The sequence below is a fragment of the Centruroides vittatus genome, unplaced genomic scaffold (assembly GCF_030686945.1).
Source record: "Centruroides vittatus isolate TY-2023 unplaced genomic scaffold, ASM3068694v2 contig_1457, whole genome shotgun sequence".
Classification (NCBI taxonomy): domain Eukaryota; kingdom Metazoa; phylum Arthropoda; class Arachnida; order Scorpiones; family Buthidae; genus Centruroides; species Centruroides vittatus.
Window position 1 is genome coordinate 1 of NW_027120906.1, and position 18636 is coordinate 18636.

The window sequence follows — 18636 nt, forward strand, 5'->3', positions numbered from 1 at the left end:
TGAAGCAGGATAAGTTATTAATAATTTCAATGTAATATATTAATACATTGTTATCATGCATTATTTAATAAAATGAACTTTAAATCCCTCATATATTTAAAGTTAATTTTATTACGAATGCACGTTTTAAAATTAACAGAACGAGAACACGATAAAATTTTTTGTTTGTAACTGAACTTTTACTAAATCTTAAATGTATTTTTATTATGTTTTAATGATGAAACATTAACTAATGTGTCATAGATTAAATACTCGCTACATTATGTTCTTTATTATTCTAAGCACACGGCATTTCTCGGTGAAGCTGCGGTAAATTGATAAAATTTTGTATACTGTAGTATATCTGCGAGATCTGGAATGTGCGATGGATGTTACAAACATTGAATGTATGCAACAACTCTTGTGTGACATGAGCAGCGTGCAGACGGGCACTATTGTGCAGTACGACACCATTTTGTTAGGTTTTGTCCGTTCGTAAAGTCTTCGCTATAAACGAAAACAAGTTGCCAATGAATTTCGGCTTCACTTTCTACTTTCACTTAAAGAATCGAATCGCTCGACAAACCTCGCACTTGGTGGGATTATATATTGACACGGCCACCGTTTTAAAAGCATTGCGAGCATAATGACGATACAATTAAAATCAGGTGACAATGAAGATTGATGAAAAGATAATTTAGCAGTAACCAGTGCATCAACAATTTATGGAGTTATACATGTGAAAAGCGATTCACAGACTGTTTACTGCTGAACTGGCATCTTTTTTATTTTTTTATTTTTTTTTAACTCTTTCCGCCCTGTGGGCACTAAGACGGCCTCTTTTAGAAGGCCCATTATGGGTTCGGCCAGGCCCACAATGGGGCGACCGGGTGGTGAGGGACGGGGCTCGACATATCCGAACGGACCACCCCCCGAAAAATTCCTGGGGATTACTCGACCCGTTCGGATTCGATCCCGGGTCCCCCAGAGCGGTAGGCTGTTACCTTGACCGCTCGGCCATCCGGCCGTCGCTGAACTGGCATCAATTCTTGAATACAATAAATATTTACGAGGGGAACAGATCTAATGTATCCAAAAATCAATAAATATAGAACAAAAATAAGAATGAAAAAATGATGGTAATGGTTACTTTCCTCGATAATTAACGTCGCTTTTAACTGTTGGGTATCATTTTGGGAAAATACAGGAAATAAATGTTTACTTATTGTTGAAGATATAATACAAAAGGCTTAATTACACAAGTGCAAAATTTTATATTGGAAGGACTTGGAAGATCAAAATCTTCAAAACCACTTACTAAAAGATATTTTCCAGATATACAATATGACGGAATGAGTCGTCGTATTGAAAAAAAAAAACAAAACAAAACAAAGAAGCCGTGGCAACGCAAACCGTTTGAAAAACAAAAATTAACACGCGAAAAATGTGAAATTGGACTTTGCATTGATTGCTTCAGAGATTACTACACAAAAACTAAATAAATCGATTAATGTAAAATAAAATCATGATTAAATGATTATGTATTTTAAAAAAGTATTAATACAGTTTTATATAAAAAAATTATAATTTCTGTACAAAAATCTAACAGTATATAATTAATATTTGGTGTATCTATTGTCTTGTGTACACAGCATCAATTTGAACGTAAAATGACATTCAATTAACACGCGTAGAATTATTAACTCTCCGTAATAAGAAATAAAATGATTTATATTTACATGTAATACGTACTGTAATAAATAAATTAATTAATAATGAAATATATTTAAAAATTATTTTTATGTATTTTTAGATGACGAATTAATTACAGCATCCACAAATCCAATCTTGGATGAACATTCAGAAAATAAAGTAATCGAAAAGCAAATAGATGGATCTACCGAAATTTCAATTGCAAACTTGGAAGAATACATTATAGATTCCACAGAAACAGGAAAATTGAAAAGGCAGTTTATGGTATAACAATATAAATCAATTGTATTCATTTCTCAATGTGAGAAAACTTACTATTTACATTTTCTCTGCTATTCAGGCTATTAAAAAAGGACAATGCAAATCGTGGGACATGTCTAAACTTCCAGTAAATAAACCAAAGAATCGATATGGAAATCTACTTGCATGTAAGTATGAAATTTCAATATTACACATTTATAATTAAGAAAATGACAATCTTCAAAGTAAACTTTATCATCCACAAAACACCGGATCTTTCGTTACATACAAAATTTACTTCATAAATTCATTAAGCTGTAAAAGAAAACCAAATTTATAAAAATGTTCCTGCATTTCTATTTGGGCTTTCTCAATATATCTCATTTTTTAAATAAAGTTTAAAAATGTTTTTTTTTTTAAATTTCATCTAACTACAAGAACAAATCAAAACAAATCGAGAGTGACTTTTTATCGTAGAATGTATAACACTAACAAATTCCCGATTTACGTTGTTCAGTTCCTAGAGGAATCGCTTGTTCTTACAGTTGATGCTGCTCCGCAATACTCCAGTTTTCTGGCTAATTCCACTGGTAGAACTCTTCCTGACTCCAAGACGGCCTCTTTCACCTTCCAGATGTTGGTTAGATTTGATATTTCTGGCTCTTTCTTCTTGTTTACTAGATGTCGATATCTAGATTGTCAATGGTCCCATACTTGTAAAGTCGCTGGACGAGTACTCGCTGTAAAACAATGGTCTAGTTCTTGCACATTGCTTGAAAGATCCATGTATATTTATTAGGATTTCAAACCATGAAAAAATTAGTTTGCTTCATTAAATAAGCTTTCACATCTTAGTCTTGATTTAATCAAATTCTGATTAATACATTTTTCAACTTTTAGATGACGAGACTCGTGTAGTATTACAAATATGCCTAAACGATCCATATTCAGACTACATTAATGCAAATTATGTTGATGTAAGTATATTTATAGAATTCTGTTATAAGTTACCAAAAGTAATTTGTATCTTTAAGTCTTATTTCAATTTCAGGGATATAAAAGACCAAAAAGATATATAGCCACTCAAGGTGATATATTTAAAAAATTAGAAGAAATTGCATTTTCATTTTATTCTGATGCAATATATCAAATTTTTATCTTTTTAGGACCGAAGCAGACGACAATTTATGATTTTTGGAGAATGATCTGTCAAGAGAATGTTTGTAAAATAGTCATGGTCACTAATCTGATGGAAAATGGAAAGGTATTTTTCGACAATAATAATAATAAATTTTTCAATGCCGATGCCATTATTTAAAGTGTTTTCTAATTATACGAAATTTAATGAGCATCGTGATGATAAAACGTTACATAAATGTTAATTCTTTGTTTTAATTTGTTTTGGAACTTAAGAGCAACTCGCAAAATTATAGAGATATTTATAATTTGGTTTCTTCGTTTTGAAGTAAAAGTTGATGAATTTAGCAGAATTAATTAATATAATTTTATCAGCTTGTGTAGATATATACTTTAATATTTAATATATTATTATAAATATGTGCTTGAGTGTTGTACAGTACAAGCGTGATTGTATGAACTTAAGTTGTATAGAAGTTAAGCAATGAATTAAACAGAAATTTCTTCACAAAGTATCACTTTAAGAAAAGTAATATTGTATTTAATATATATTTTAAATATATAATTTCATTGTTAACATTTGAATTCGTTTGAATAAATCATAAATTTTCAAATATTTCAGACAAAATGTGAAAAATATTGGCCCCAAAGTGCAGAAAATTACGGAAACATTAACGTATCGTTAAAAAATACGGAAATATATTTAGATTATGTCATTAGAACGTTTATTATTACCCAAGTAAGTACGAATTCTATATTATTATTTTGCTCTTTAATTGACTTAATATTATAAATGAATTTGAACATTAATTCGTAGGGAGAAAGAACGTGGATGTTGAAACATTTTCATTACACAACATGGCCCGATCACGACGTACCCAGATTTACAAATTCGGTTATTTCATTTTTACAAAATGTCAGAAATTTTAAGCCAGAGAGCAATTCTCCCATTGTTGTGCATTGTAGGTAGGTTTATATATTTACAATTTATTATACAGTTATTATTTTTATAGAAATTACAGAATATCAACATTATAAGCACAAAGAATGCTCCTTAAGCTTTTTTGCATCCAACAACTTCTAGAAAAATGTAAATAATTATTGACTTAAATAAATAAATTAGTAGTAAAGAATACCAGAAATTAGACTAACATTTATCATGTTGTAAAGTTGAAATTTAGATATTTTCTAGAAACGACTAGAAAAAAATGTTCTAGAATGCTCGAAGTGAGTATATAAGTAGAATAACCAAAAGGTGTTTTATCACACATTTCATTGAAAACAGATTCATCAGAAATGTCTGACAATATAAAACTTCAAAAGACCAAATTCGCGTGCTGTTGCTCTATAACTTCAAAATTGGCCAGAACGCGACAAAGACTCACGATATCATCTACAAAGTGTTTATTAAAGTGTTCTTCGATGAACAATGGTCAACTAGGACAAAATGTCAAAGGGACTATAGTACAAGAGAAGATTATGATCTTCGTTTGTTTGGCGTCGTCAAGATGGAGCTGCTTCCACCAACATTACTATCACGAAAGAACTCTAATGTGAACAAATGGATTGTTTGAACACCAAGATCATAGAACTTCTTCCAAATATTGACGAAGTCCTACACTATCACGACCTCTCGCCAGCACGTAGAGAAAAGATAACCTTAGAGAAGTTGACCATTCTGGGCTGGGTGGTTCTGCCTCATCCACCTTACAGCTCAGACTTAGCGACAACTGACTACATCTATTTCGCCCCTTGCAGAGCCATATTGAAATATCCGATTTCTTCAAAGAAAAACCAGTCATTCTACAAAGATGGCGAGATGTGATTGCTTACCAAGCTGAACTCTTGTTAATTGCCAATAAAATTTTTTTCAAAATGTCTAAATTTTACCTTTACAACCTGACAAGAATTACTATTACAAATATCAACGAGTTTGTAAATCAACCTCAATACCGAATTCAATACCATGGATTTGGTAGATTAATCAATAAATAGGTATGCATTTATGTCTAGAAGTTTTTAGATACAAAAAGGACAAAACTTATACCCTCTACAGTGATATTATTATTATTTGAACTTATATATTTTAGTGCAGGAGTTGGAAGAACTGGAACTTTAATTCTGTTAGACAGCATGTTAGATATGGCAAATCAGAAAAGAAAGTAGATCTTGTTTCTCATCTCACCGGTATGCGTCAACAGCGAATAAACATCGTCGAAACTTACGTAATACTATTTAAATATGCAAATTTGAATTAAAATATTAAATCTCAAATTGAAACTAAAAACATTTGACATTTTTTAACAGGAGCAATATCGTTTTGTGTATCGAGCACTAGTCGATTGTCTGTGCGAATTTAAAACATCGATTCTATGCTCTGATTATAACGAAGAAATCGACAAATTAAAGAAACTTAATCCCTCAACAGGGAAAACAGGTTTTCACATACAGTACGAAGTAAATAAATTAATGATAACATATATTTTCCTTTAAATTTAAGTTATATTTTCTAGCCGTATTTAACTTATTACCAGAATGAAAACTCTGAACGGCCATGACGAAAACGTTGAAATATATGGCCATTGTTTGGAGGTTGGATTGTATGAATATTCTTGAATGAAGAATTCATTATTTCAGAGCAGTAATCTTGTTTTGAAATAATGTTTAATTCATAACTTGAAGTTTAACATTATATTAAATTAATATCAATATTAATTTCTATATTTACTGTTCATATTATTTTACAAAATTTATGAATCTTCTTAGATAAAAATTAAGATATATTTTAAAAATGTATTAAATAAATGGAATAGCCATTCAATTTTTAATTGACTCGATATTGCCGTAATTTACGACAGTACTAAACAAGATCACTATTCTTGAATAGTTCATAGGAATTAATAATTCTTATCTTAGACTATCGCATATTAAAACCCTTTTAACTAATTGTTTAAATTGATTTTTCGTCCTCACTAAAGAAGTTCTGAATAAGTTATCTTCATTTATGAATACACTATAGACATATCATGTATACGACACATTACGGTAAGTGATGAATTGTCGCCAGTGTCAGTATTATGATTTAAACAATCCATTAATGTTTGTTGTTGCTTCTCACTATACATAATTAAATCTGCTAGTCTTATACCGCCTGAGTCTTTTCTATTGATGTAAACTGCTTGAATTCGTTCACATAATATAAGAACTTCTGTGTGGTTATTGGTAGCTCAGGACGTCAGAATCAATCCAGTTTGCAGTGCATCCACCAGACTGCAGATTCACACTATAATGGCTTTGTCAATGAGAGCGCTATTTCAACCTTGCAATTGACAGTTGCGAGGTGAGAATAGTTCTTTCACTGTTGCTGCTCGTTGTCATTAAGGTACTTTGTTTCTCAATGATTTTCACAGCTTGCGTTTTTCCAATATTAAACATTCCTTCTAATTTTCTCATTCTTCGCCCCTCTTATTTGTGACATTAAAATATAAGATGGAAATGACGTTGAACCAAGTCGAAACTCTCAAATTCTCTTTTCAATACGTAAAATAACACGTATTCTGCCTTTACAACAGGTTGAGAATAGACAAGGATGTAGATGTGGACAATCGTCAATTTCTTATTCAGAAAGTATTGTACTGTGTAAGAAGTTGTATTTATCGCTGAACAATAAAGTAGGACCATACCTTTCGCATCTTGCTTATGACCTGTTCAATAGATAAGTGCAACTATCTCTAATGTTGACCGGCTATTTAGAAAAATTCAATCCGTCATAAGTAACACGAGTGAAAAGAGCGCAATACGATGCATAGCTCGGGCCTGATGAATTAGTACGTTGAAAAACATTGTTTCTGCTAATTATGGTCGCAAGGTGCACGTCCTCCCTAGGGACCGATCTGAGCAGACACACTTCCACGACGACAAATTAGCAAATATATAATAGAAATTCTACATATGAGTTGTGCAGTCAAATCGATTTTAAGAACTCAACAGGGAATAAAGTATTGAGTTTTTTGAATCGATTTCATTGCAATCGCAGAAACTCCACACGGGAAGTCTATTCGACGAGGATCCACCATGAACGTTAAGAGAAGTCATCTATCTTAGTGAATTTCATGCGTTCATATGCATAATGAAGATCAATTGTATGAGTAATAAAGATTAAATACCACAATTTTCCTTTATGGAAAGGTATCTGTTAAGAAAGCTTTCACCGTATTTTCTTGACGAATTCACTAGAAATTAAGCTATAGAGATATAGAATCAATTTTTATTTTGTTATTAACTACGAATTAATTAACAATTATAATTTCATGTAGAGATTAGAGAAACTTCGTCCAAAAATAAAACCAGCCGATTGTCGTTCAGGATACGAAACCGACAATCAATTAAGAAACAGGAATTTAAACGTTGTACCACGTAAGAATTTTTTAAAATTTATTATCGAATTATTCATACTTTTAATTCACCTTTGTTCATATACAGCCGAAAGAGCCCGCGTAATTCTCCGAGGTTGTGATTCCGAATCAAATTATATCAACGCTGTGTACATTGATGTAAGATATTCAAATCAAAGTACTGTATTATATTTACGAAAATGTCTCTAACAATATTTAATTTTAGGGATATAAACAAAAAGATTCTTTTATTGTAACTGAAATTCCATTGCCAAATACAGTTTCGGATTTTTGGAGAATGATGCTAAATTCTGAATCCAACACACTTATTCTTCTAAACGAATTAGACGAGGTAAGATTTATGCAATTGGTCTTTGCTTTTAACATCCAATACCAAATTTAGATCTTCTAATATTAATATATTTGTATCAATTTACTGACTTAAATTGTCTTTTATGTAATGAATTAAAGTAAACATCTCCAATTATAAAGGTTCTTAAGGTTAATTTTCCAACCATGTTAGAGCAATATACAGGTATCTCTCGTACAACACGGTTTCGCTAACCGTGTTGTATTAGGGACACCTGTATAAAATTTTCTGTACGTCCAGGTATGCCCATCTTATTGGCCAAATCTTAACGACACTATCAACTATGAAAATACAGAAGTTTCAAATATTTCGGTAGAAATGTACGATTGTATTATAATAAGAACATTTCAGTTGAGAGATTTAACTCGAAAGGTATATTTCCATTACATTATTTTTATACTTTTATTTTCTAATTTTATTAAATTCTGGATGCATTTCACAGGGAGCTACTACTAAAACTATTAAGCAATTTCACTTAAATAACTGGCCTTTTAATAGCTATATTCCATATAGCGATGAAAATATTTTACATCTTATTGATAGAGTAGAGAAATGGCAACAACAAACTGGCAAACTAACATCAGTAGTGCAATGCCTGTAAGTATTGTAATTTATATTTTCACTACTCTACAAGAATATTGTTATATATGTATATTTATTCTCTCTGTAGGGACGGTGTTCGTGCTTGTGGGATTTATTGCACTTGCGTATTTGTTCTCGATAAAATAAAGGCGGAACAAGAAGTCGACGTATTCCTAGCTGTAAGATGTATTCGTGGAAATAGGCCACAACTTATAGAAAATCTCGTATGTATAATTAGGATTTAATACTGTATATTAGTTTTATCATTCTAATTTTTTCCAGTAAAATTTAAAATTTACAGAACAAATCCTTTCAACGTTTAGGTAACAATTGCTCAAAATAATTTATTGTAAACGTTTGAGCCTAGCAGTAATTAAAGATCTTGATTAGGGCAAGAGGGGCAAATAGTTAATTAAGGCGTCACTCTACCGGTTTGGGAGACCCGGGAGAGGTCAAAAAATCCCAGGATATTTCGGGCACTGTCATACTGTGGGCCTAGCCCAACCCTTAATGGACTTAAAAGCCTGAGACAAGGAAAAAGATCTTGGATAGATTTGTAAAAAAATTATATTGAAATTTACCAAAGCATGTGGACAGAATTGCATATTGATCGCATTCCATAATGCCGATTTGCATATTACCCATAGTTCCAGTTGTAGGAAGTAGAATAAAAGCAACTGGCCCACATGCTGCTGTATATTCTGAGTTTTACTTTTGATAAGTAAGGTTTATCTATTGTAAATGTGCCATCTAAAATTTCAGACTTTTGGGCAGGTTATGCAACTGCACTTTCCCACGCAAAATATTCACAACTCAAATTATTAAAATGTGCAAGAATCATGGTTTTAATGTTTCACAATATGGGAAATATACAGTCAGTTCTCAAAAGAAATGATTCGTAAGAGCCAGGACTCATCAAGTGTTTCAATTTGGCCCAGGAAAAGGAACACCTCAAGCCGCACACTGGAGGTGATAGCAAAAGTGCGACGACTGGTCAGTGGCAATCATTCACAAGAATATGAAACTGGAGAAATGCCATAAAGGTCGAGTTCACAAGCTGCTGTCTCGTCACATCCAAGAATGAATGACCAACTGCTGAAAACTGTATGAAAAGTATCTTTTGGTAAGCAAGTGGAAGTTTGTAGTCATGCTAGATAAAGCGTGGGTGTATGGTACATGAACAATTGTAACGAATTGCGGGCAATTTACTACAGACCATCAAATGAGAGACCATACCAAAAATGGTTCAACAAATGTCGCAAAAGTTTTCTGTCAGGCTTTATGGTCATTACTGGTTATTGTTATTGTGGTAAACTAAACATCAGAAGTTGAAAAAAAACATTAAAATTAATTTGACGTACTACCAGACTAACGTTCTGGAACCTCTATACCGTGAAGAGATCCCTGCTTTGTACAGAAATGACCAAACAAATGTGTGGGTGCATCAACACAAAACTTCCAGTCATACCTCCAAATCAACCCGAGATTTCATCCATATATTGGAACAGGAAATGGGAATCCATACCATCCCTTTTGATGACGCGAAATCACGTCGACCACATTGGAGCCACGTCGAGTGATTCCCCCGATATCACTCGACGTGGCTCCAATGGACTACCTCCAATGGACTACCGTGCATTTGGTCTATTGAAACGAGTTCTGGGAAGCCGTCATCCAAAAACAATGGCAGGCTTATGGAAAGCCCGTAAGAAGGAATGGGACCGGGACCGTTTGGAGACGAATGTTCTTCAAAGAAGTTTTCTACAGCGGAAACTTCGACGTAGGGTTATAGTTTCACAAGATGGCCATTAGATCAAGCATAATCGAAACTGGCACCATGGCATTTAGGTTACTTTATAGGCCTCTTAATTTGGCATTATGTAATGCAATAAACCCTCTGTATGTGTGAAATTTTGCTGATTATATAATTTTAACAATAATTTTGAGATTTAGCTTTGCATGCATATGTGTAGACACAATTTAATCTACTTACTATTTATAAATTCATTCAAATGGCATTATTATATAGCTTAGCGTATTTACACAATTGAAAATTAAACATTATTAGATTATAAAATGTGAAAGTAAGAATGTGATGAATTTTAAAATGTCATCTTGCTACATTTGTATTGTATTATTTCCAAAATACTTATGGTCCATATACATATGGTTTTTCTTGTAACAAGAATTACATAGATGTTAGGCTCAAAGACCGAAAAAAATCGAGTGGAACGCTTTGACTTCTCAGATCCAGCCACAACGTGAATTTCGTGTCACGGCACTTTCAAAAATGTGTTTTGAGATTCTTTTAATAATCAAGCAAAATGCGATCTGGCAATGTGAGAAATTTTTCTGACATTCTGTGGTGCCTGCATTAAATGTGAAGTTGTGGCAAATTCACATTGCTGGATCATGTTTTGAGATTCTTTTAATAATCAAACAAAATGCATTTTTCAAAGTGCCATGACATGAAATAAGCATTATGGCTGGATCTGAGAAGTCAGAAAAGGTTGTGGTAGATTTTTTCCTCAATATTCATTATTGGTCATTAGCAGACAGATATTCTTTAATGTTCTGGGATTTTACTGTACAAATTTAGACACAGGTCTTAAAGGTGAATTCGTGTTTTTCACTATAAAAACCACTCGATGCCTTAACAATAGATGAAAGACTGCTGTGAACAAATAAATTTTTTGAAAAATTAAATTAATTGAATGACATAAAGATACAGTATATATTCAAAAGTTTTGGTATTGTTAACCATTTATTTGTTTTAGTTCAAAACTTATTCTGTTACTTACCGAATCTTCTGCTTTTAATATATTTTTTTCTTTTCAGGAACAATTTGTGTTGTGTTACAGAGTTGCAACTACTTATCTGGATTCATTCCAAATATATGCCAATTTCCAATAATGAATGATCTTGTACATAAATATGTTTTAGTAATATATTTTGGAATTAGATATTTTTATTTAAAAATGTTAATTACTTGTTATTTTAAAGCATTTTATTTTTATAAATATGGAGGATTCAGTTCTAAAGTGAACTATTTATAACCTGGAATAAAATCAAAATTCACTAATGGATACTGTGTATATTTAACGCAGTATATATAATGTATTAACTCTACATTTTAATCTTTCCAAACAAAATGCATAAAAATTACAAAAAACTTAAATACAATGTTGGTAATAAAGGAAATTTTAATTTGCACTTGGCTCATTTTAGAACCAAACCCTCCAGATGTTACTTCCATATTGTGCAAATTCTGAACAGAATATAATGTATCAATACATATTAAATCCAAGAAGCAAACTTAATATCTAATATTTATAAATAACATAATTTAATTTATTTGTATGACAGCTTACTGTACTAACAAATTGTTTAATCAAGATTCAAATAAAACATCAATATTGATTATATTTGTTAAACTAAGTTGTCATGTCTTATTGTTACATAGATGCAAATTTAAAACTTTATTTTGATTTATTAAATATCTAAAATACTTTATTTCATGTTTAATTTTACTTCAAAAGTTATAGGATGCCAGTAAATAAACTTTGGAATATCTGTTTCAAATCAAAATTAAAACAGTGGCAGGAAGGCAGGCTCTCTCTTTTAAATGATGGACCAAATAAAATGGTGTGTGTGTTTATGGGGAACAAATTTTCTAGCCAACCTGACAAAGAGGTGATCAAAATAGAATGGAGAGTGTCAAAAAGGATGTAAAAAAATAATAATAGTATATCTGGCAACTCAAAGAATTGGTGTATAATAAAATGTTATTAAAGATAATAAATGTTTGATTATACTAAGAAAACTTATTAGCGAGGTTGAGGCCGAAGTTTTAAACACGAAAACATGTACGTGTACGTCGGACGTTCGGTGCCGCTTTCCCGTAAGCCTAGAAGTTTGACAATTGCGTTTGGAACGTCAAGCACGATTCTACCGACTTTCCAAATTTCTAGGCTTACGGGAAAGCGGCGCCGAACGTCCGACGTACACGTTTTCGCATTTAAAACTTTGGCCTCGACCTGGCTATTATCTTTAATAAGTAAACTCTTATTGTAGACAACATTTATAGTTGTGATTTTAATAAGCTCTGTTTCAATTACCTGTATTACTTTGTATGTACAAGATGGAATTTATTGAAAACATAATACTCAACAGATAATTCTTTTGGAATTTCTTTTATTTCTGTTTTATTTCTAAAAGCATTCTTCACTGATACAGGTTTTCCTTGATTAAACTTCATGTAAATTAAAACAGTGAAAAGAAATTACAGCTGTCTCTAACATTTTATAAACCATTTTAAGAGTTGATATAAATTGCTATTCCATAACCTTTGGTCCCCTCAGAAAACAATGAATATAAATTAAAGTCTGAGATGTAAGTATAAATCTACCAACACCAGATTTCAATTTCCTTCTTAGTTATACTTATTATTGTCATACTTGGTTGTAACCAATTAAAGTCAACCATTTAATATAATCTGTCAATAACTACAAAACACTCTTCAATTTGAAATATTAAAAGTAAAATTTTAATTCTTGACGATAATCTTTAAATTTATTTCTTTTTATTATAACATTTAATAAAATCGGTTTATCTTGTTTTGGCAAAACAATAAATGGAATGCTTCTATTACAAAACAGTATATACAATAGACATTTAAGTGAAACTGGGATTTTATATAATTGGTTTATTATTAGTACCAAGAATATATTACTATCATCAGTTTGGTGGAATGATCATTGCACAAAACTTGATGATGGCAAATTATTGGATCATTGAGTTTAATTATATCATCTGCTTATATAATAAACAAACATTTCAAAATTTTTTGAACAAGACTGTTTTCCAGATCAAATCACCAAAGTCAATGTCATGAATCAAAAAACCATAGCCAAAGAAGTTTTATTAAGATTTATTAGCATGTGAAAGTTTAGTGAATGTATTTTGAGTCTCAAAAAATATATTTTGTAGCATTTTTTAATTTTGTGGTTTCGTATTGAACATCTGACATTGGTGCATAACTCCTACAAGAGAATTTTTGCAGCAGTATCAAATTCAGTAAAACGATATAGTAAAATAAACACTTTTTTTTATGAAACAAGCTGTACGAGACTGATACATATCCATAAGCTGCATACTTCACCATTATGAATTATATGATTTGAGAAGGCAAATTGTTATAAATAAGGAAAACAGCTAGGAGTAAAGTCTAGACTTCTTGATGATTTAGGACTTTTAAAAGTTTTCTGTATGGACAGTATTTCATAATAATCATAGTAGTTCATGTCACACATTGACTACTGTATATCAGTATCTGTTAAGGTCATTCTGAAAATGAAAATGTTTGAAAAACACCATACCAATTTTTGTTTTGAAATTTCCCAGTTTAACTTGAACGTCCTATGTATCGTCCGATTAATACGACGTACGAAACACTTGCATTATTTGAACTGTTTCATAAAAAATGTTATGGCAATAACTTTAATAATTTGAATCTTTCTTTCACTCTAACGGTAACAATCTATATTCCATGATTTCAATCACAATAAACAGATATCAATTTAAAAATCATTTAACATGGGTATGGAATGCACCAAATGGGCATATACAAATGGAGACTTCTTGGCAAATTCACAGAATGATGCTATATTAAACAAAATATCTCCATTGAAAGGCACATTGCAGGTATACAAATATACATACAGTACATATCGTAAACATGTAAGTAGTTAAATTTGCAAGAAATAACAAATGTTATCTTAAAAATACACTGAAATATTTGTAAAGAAACAAAACAACCGAAACTTATTGCTACCAGACAATTTACAATAAGAGGATTTGGCAATAATTTAGAATGTACGATATGTAGAGTTAATAATACATATTTATATAATATATATATATTTTAAATATCTTCAATCCAAATCCAATTATTGTTGAATTCTGAAAAGATTGTCTTAACTTTTTACCAGAAAATAATACTGACAAAATTATTAAAAATTCTGCTAAGATAACATGCAATTCAAAAATGAAATTATCCACAACAAACAAAACAAAAAAATTTACATTCAATATAAAAAATGTATATTCAATATGAAAATTTCCATTCAATGTAAAGTCAAATTGAATAATTCCTTAATTAGTTAAGTCGTACGATAATTTTATGTAATAATATAGACAATTGTAAGTAGCAGAGAATAAGTATTATTACTATTGAAAAAAAAGTTTTTACATTTACTTTCTTTGGATGGATAACAACTAGCAGATTCATTTGAAGATGAAAAAGTAGATTTGCTATTTTTCTTGATTTCTGGCTGTAGTCAAGTTAATCTACTATTTATATATTGTACATATTGTGCTAAAAGTAGTATCCTGTTTTATAAAATTGACATCACAGTTACCTTTCCATTGGGTCCTTTAACTCACTATCGTTCGAGTGACAAACTCTTTGAGCTTGCACATTCACAAACTACACCAGAAGAGAGAATAAACAATTGTGCTAGAAAAATTTCTAGCAGTTTATCATAGTATTTCATTTTGTGAATAAAAATGTATTCATTTCAGTATTTTCACCTGCAAATAAAAATTTAAATTATTAAATCTGACAATTGTCGTCTATTTGTTCTAAACAATCATGCAATGTTAAATTTCATTTAGTATAATTATTGTTAGTACTTTTTATAAAATCTGAAATATATTCTAAATATTGTATTAATAAAAATTCTTAATGTTTATCAAAAATCATTTCTATACTACAAAGTATGGAAGAGTAACAGTTACATTTAAAATGTTCATCACATGTATTTTTTAAAAGAAATACGTGTTATGAACATGTTCTTTTGTTAAATTTTATATAATAAACATTGAAAAGTCTTCCCATACTATTTTGTGTTATAAAGAATTACCTCTGCTAAGTCTAATAACCTAAGTTTCACCTTTGTCTCCTGATTAAAATACACTACATAAGAACAATTCATTCAAAACACTTTAATCACACTTGTTATAGCAGCAGTGCATTTTGAGATTGAAGAAAATCGTCCTCTTTTCAGGGTTCAAACAATGTGTACAGCTGACATTGACAATTAAAAACAAAAAATTTAAGATCTAAAACACCAACCCGAAACAATTTAAAATCCATTCTTTGCAAAACACGATTAACATTTCCCCGCAATACGATAATTGCTTTTCATACATTTCTTCCCAAATTTTTCTGTATAAAACCAGGATATTGCAGAAAAAATAAGAGGTAAATTTAAGAAAACTTGGTTACAGAAGGATTACAAAATAGAATTTATCGGCATTTGTGTTTTGATACGGAAAAATTTGGAAAGGATGTACGAAAAGTATTTATTGGATTGTGGGGGAAATGTTTGGAGCCAGATTTGGGGTGATTGGAGCAATATGTGCCAATCGGGCCCCGCAGCACATCGAAATTTATATACGGTAAAACCCGTCTATGGCGACCACCTACGGTTCGTTCAAAAAGTGGCCTTTTAGACGGGCGGTCGTCCAATACAGGTGGTGCACCGTAATACCGTATTTCTGCACTTATTGTGCGCACAGATATGGCTTTTAGCCATATCTATGCGCACAATACGTGGAGTGAGTGGGTGGACCAATTCATGGAAATTGGCACATAACAGAGTGAGTGGACCAAACTTCCATTCATGCCATAATCACCTATATTATAAACTAATTGCATAATATACTATTAAATTGTTTTGGGTCAGAGTTTTATATTTTAAACTTTTTGTTTTTAATTGTCAATATCAGCAGTATACATTGTAGCCTGAAGAGGAAATGATTTTTTCAATCCCAAAATGCATTGCTGCTAATATCGAGTGTGATTAAAGTGTTTTGAATGAATTGTTCTTTGTCTCCCGATTAAAACAGACTACATAAGACGAAACTTACCTTCGCTAAGAGTAATAAGAAACTTATTACTCTTAGCGAAGGTAATTACTCGAAAAATCTCCACATACATTTAACAAACAAGTCTGCCATCACAATTTAATTGTGTAAATTGTTGTGTGTGTTTATTATATATTTCTATTAGTATCATAAACATTGAAATTTTGTCTTCATGTTGTTAATTGTGATTATGTAAATCTAAAGAAAGGGGGGGAAAAAACCACACTAGATATTAATACAAAAGTAAAGGTTAGAACTTCATTTATTCTTTTGCTGCACATTAATCACTGTCAGATTAAATATTCAAATTCTAGAACATTATGCCACAAGCCATTGAAATGAACATCAAAGAATATTTAAGCTTATTTTAAAGTTTATAAATTTATTATTTAAAACACAAAAACATAACTAAACATATTAATTAAATATATAATTTTGTTGTAATTACAAAGTATAGTTAACAAACATATCAATTAAAAATGCTAAAGATAAAGTCACACCAATGCAGAAAAAAATACTAAAATGAAAGTAAAAAAGTGTCTTCCTATTTTGTCCTTAAAAGAATGACTGTTATGAAATATGACAGCTAAAAATAATATGAGATTTAAAAAACACTTACATGAATTTGATCAAAAATACCTTCTATTTCAATGTAAAAATGAATAATTTGACAATTATTGAAGCAATACTAAAATTGTTTGTTTAAAATTATAGTTTCCCAGTTTACATTTTATAAAATTATATTTAGTTTACTTTTATGAATCACTAACACGTCTATTTGAAAATTCAAATACTATAAAGACATTTAAATAAATCAATCTTGAAAAATGAAAAATGAGACATTAAATTAAGTATATTTACTTTGAATTATGATTATAACAGGATACATCTTCTTCTCCTTCCTTTATCTTTATTTTTCTTTTTATCTTTTCCCTTCTTATCTCTCTGGAAAAAACAAAAAAAAAACAAACAAATTATTTAAATTTAGAAATAGTTAACATGAAAAATAAATATGATTTTCACAAAAAATGTATATTTAAAATGGATATGTTTAGTTTATTATTGTATATAAAAAGAAATGTTTGTTAGCTTGTTCTTTATACATTTTGAACGACTGCAATGAAACTCTTCGGGAACCGTCTTCTCAAACAGGAGGAGATCGACTACTACTTTTGGACGAATCACCTTAAACCCCCTCCCACGTCGTACCTTTCTATCTGACTAATGCAACGGAGACACTGAACGGGAAAATTAATACAAAGTTACCGGTGAGCACAAAATATGTTTTTAGGGTTTTCATAATGCCAAGTTTAAATATTTGGTCTATTTTTTTGTGAAATTTGAATGATACTTTGGATGTCTTAAATTATCTTTTCATGTGCAGAAATCAGCAACTCTTTTCTATTAAAAAACATCTGTTTCTATGTACATGACAGATGACATTTAATACTCATATGGTACAGAACAGTGCAGTCGTTAACAAGCATAAAAACAAGTATTCGGGGTTGTCCCGAGTGCCAAATCTTTGATCAATTTGTTTTTAGTTTTTAATAGAAATCAGATTTTGAGACAAATGGATTTTATTTAATGTAGACTTTTGTTGTTTTTATTCTGTTTTGTTAAATTTTAACACTGGTGAACATCACAATGAAAGGCTAAAATAAAACTCTTAATTATGGTTTTCACTTTAATGTTTGTTGTTCTTATCTTTGCACAGGCAGTGCCAGGAATACTCAAATTCAACAAGCAATTATGCCAGGCTGCAATTTTTAATCATATTTTTAATTTATCTCATTAAAAATATATGCTTTCCACCTCAAATTAATAGTGGCTTCTCTCTGTACATAACACTTTGGCTCAACTCTAATGTTAAAAGAAGTCATTTATTAGTTAATTGGGACCTCCTACTCCTAAGGTTTCCCTATCTTTGTCTCGGATTTCAACATTCTTGAGATTAAGGAAAGACAGATGGACAACAGTGGAAATTTACAGGTCTACAATTTTTTCAAATTGCAGCCCAACAAAATCTTACAATTTTTCAAAAACTTTGAAATATTACTCTGATGTTCTATCAATTTTAAAAACTTTTTTGAAGGTTCAAAAATTTCTGATTATAAACAATTCCAAAAAAATACTACCATGTGTATTAAGACACTTATCCCACTACTTACTACTTACTACCTACTACCAAGACAAAGTTTCCTTTCTGGTAAAACACTCATGGTTGGGACTTGAACCATTGGAAAATGAACTCTAATTGTGACATCTGATTCTACTCAACAGCTCTTCGAC

General features: G+C 30.7%; 3 protein-coding genes across 3 annotated transcripts in view; 2 read left to right on the top strand and 1 right to left on the bottom strand.

Moving 5' to 3' along the window:
* Window positions 1-1792: 1792 nt before the first annotated feature.
* LOC136968393 (receptor-type tyrosine-protein phosphatase T-like) lies at window positions 1793-5235 on the top strand (the record flags this gene model as incomplete). Its single annotated transcript, XM_067262411.1, has 7 exons — window positions 1793-1956; window positions 2033-2120; window positions 2833-2909; window positions 2984-3196; window positions 3692-3808; window positions 3887-4035; window positions 5160-5235. Coding segments are annotated over 7 exons (884 nt in total), but the record flags the coding sequence as incomplete, so codon positions are not given.
* LOC136968394 (receptor-type tyrosine-protein phosphatase mu-like) lies at window positions 3894-11397 on the top strand. Its single transcript, XM_067262412.1, has 10 exons — window positions 3894-4035; window positions 5160-5294; window positions 5377-5526; window positions 7386-7485; window positions 7552-7622; window positions 7690-7815; window positions 8074-8205; window positions 8276-8430; window positions 8504-8639; window positions 11254-11397. The coding sequence occupies exons 2-10, from the start codon at window positions 5259-5261 to the stop codon at window positions 11326-11328; spliced, it is 981 nt and encodes a 326-aa protein (XP_067118513.1). The 5' UTR covers window positions 3894-4035; window positions 5160-5258; the 3' UTR covers window positions 11329-11397.
* A 3217-nt stretch (window positions 11398-14614) lies between these two features.
* The window catches only part of LOC136968385 (ras-like protein 1), a 43402-nt gene continuing 39380 nt past the window's right edge, over window positions 14615-18636 (bottom strand). Inside the window, exons 8-9 of the mRNA XM_067262395.1 lie at window positions 17206-17289; window positions 14615-15006 (exon numbers count right to left, since the gene is read on the bottom strand). Coding sequence (XP_067118496.1) covers window positions 17218-17289 — 72 coding nt within the window. The 3' untranslated portion in view covers window positions 14615-15006; window positions 17206-17217. The remainder of the gene's footprint in view (window positions 15007-17205; window positions 17290-18636) is intronic.

Bases quoted from the DNA above. Each gene is read 5' to 3' on its own strand.
- LOC136968394 (XM_067262412.1), top strand. From the start codon at position 5,259: ATGCGTCAACAGCGAATAAACATCGTCGAAACTTAC. The intron at 5,527-7,385 runs GTAAATAAATTA...AATTTCATGTAG, and splicing joins GTTTTCACATACAGTACGAA to AGATTAGAGAAACTTCGTCC. The intron at 7,816-8,073 runs GTAAGATTTATG...CTGTACGTCCAG, and splicing joins TTCTAAACGAATTAGACGAG to GTATGCCCATCTTATTGGCC.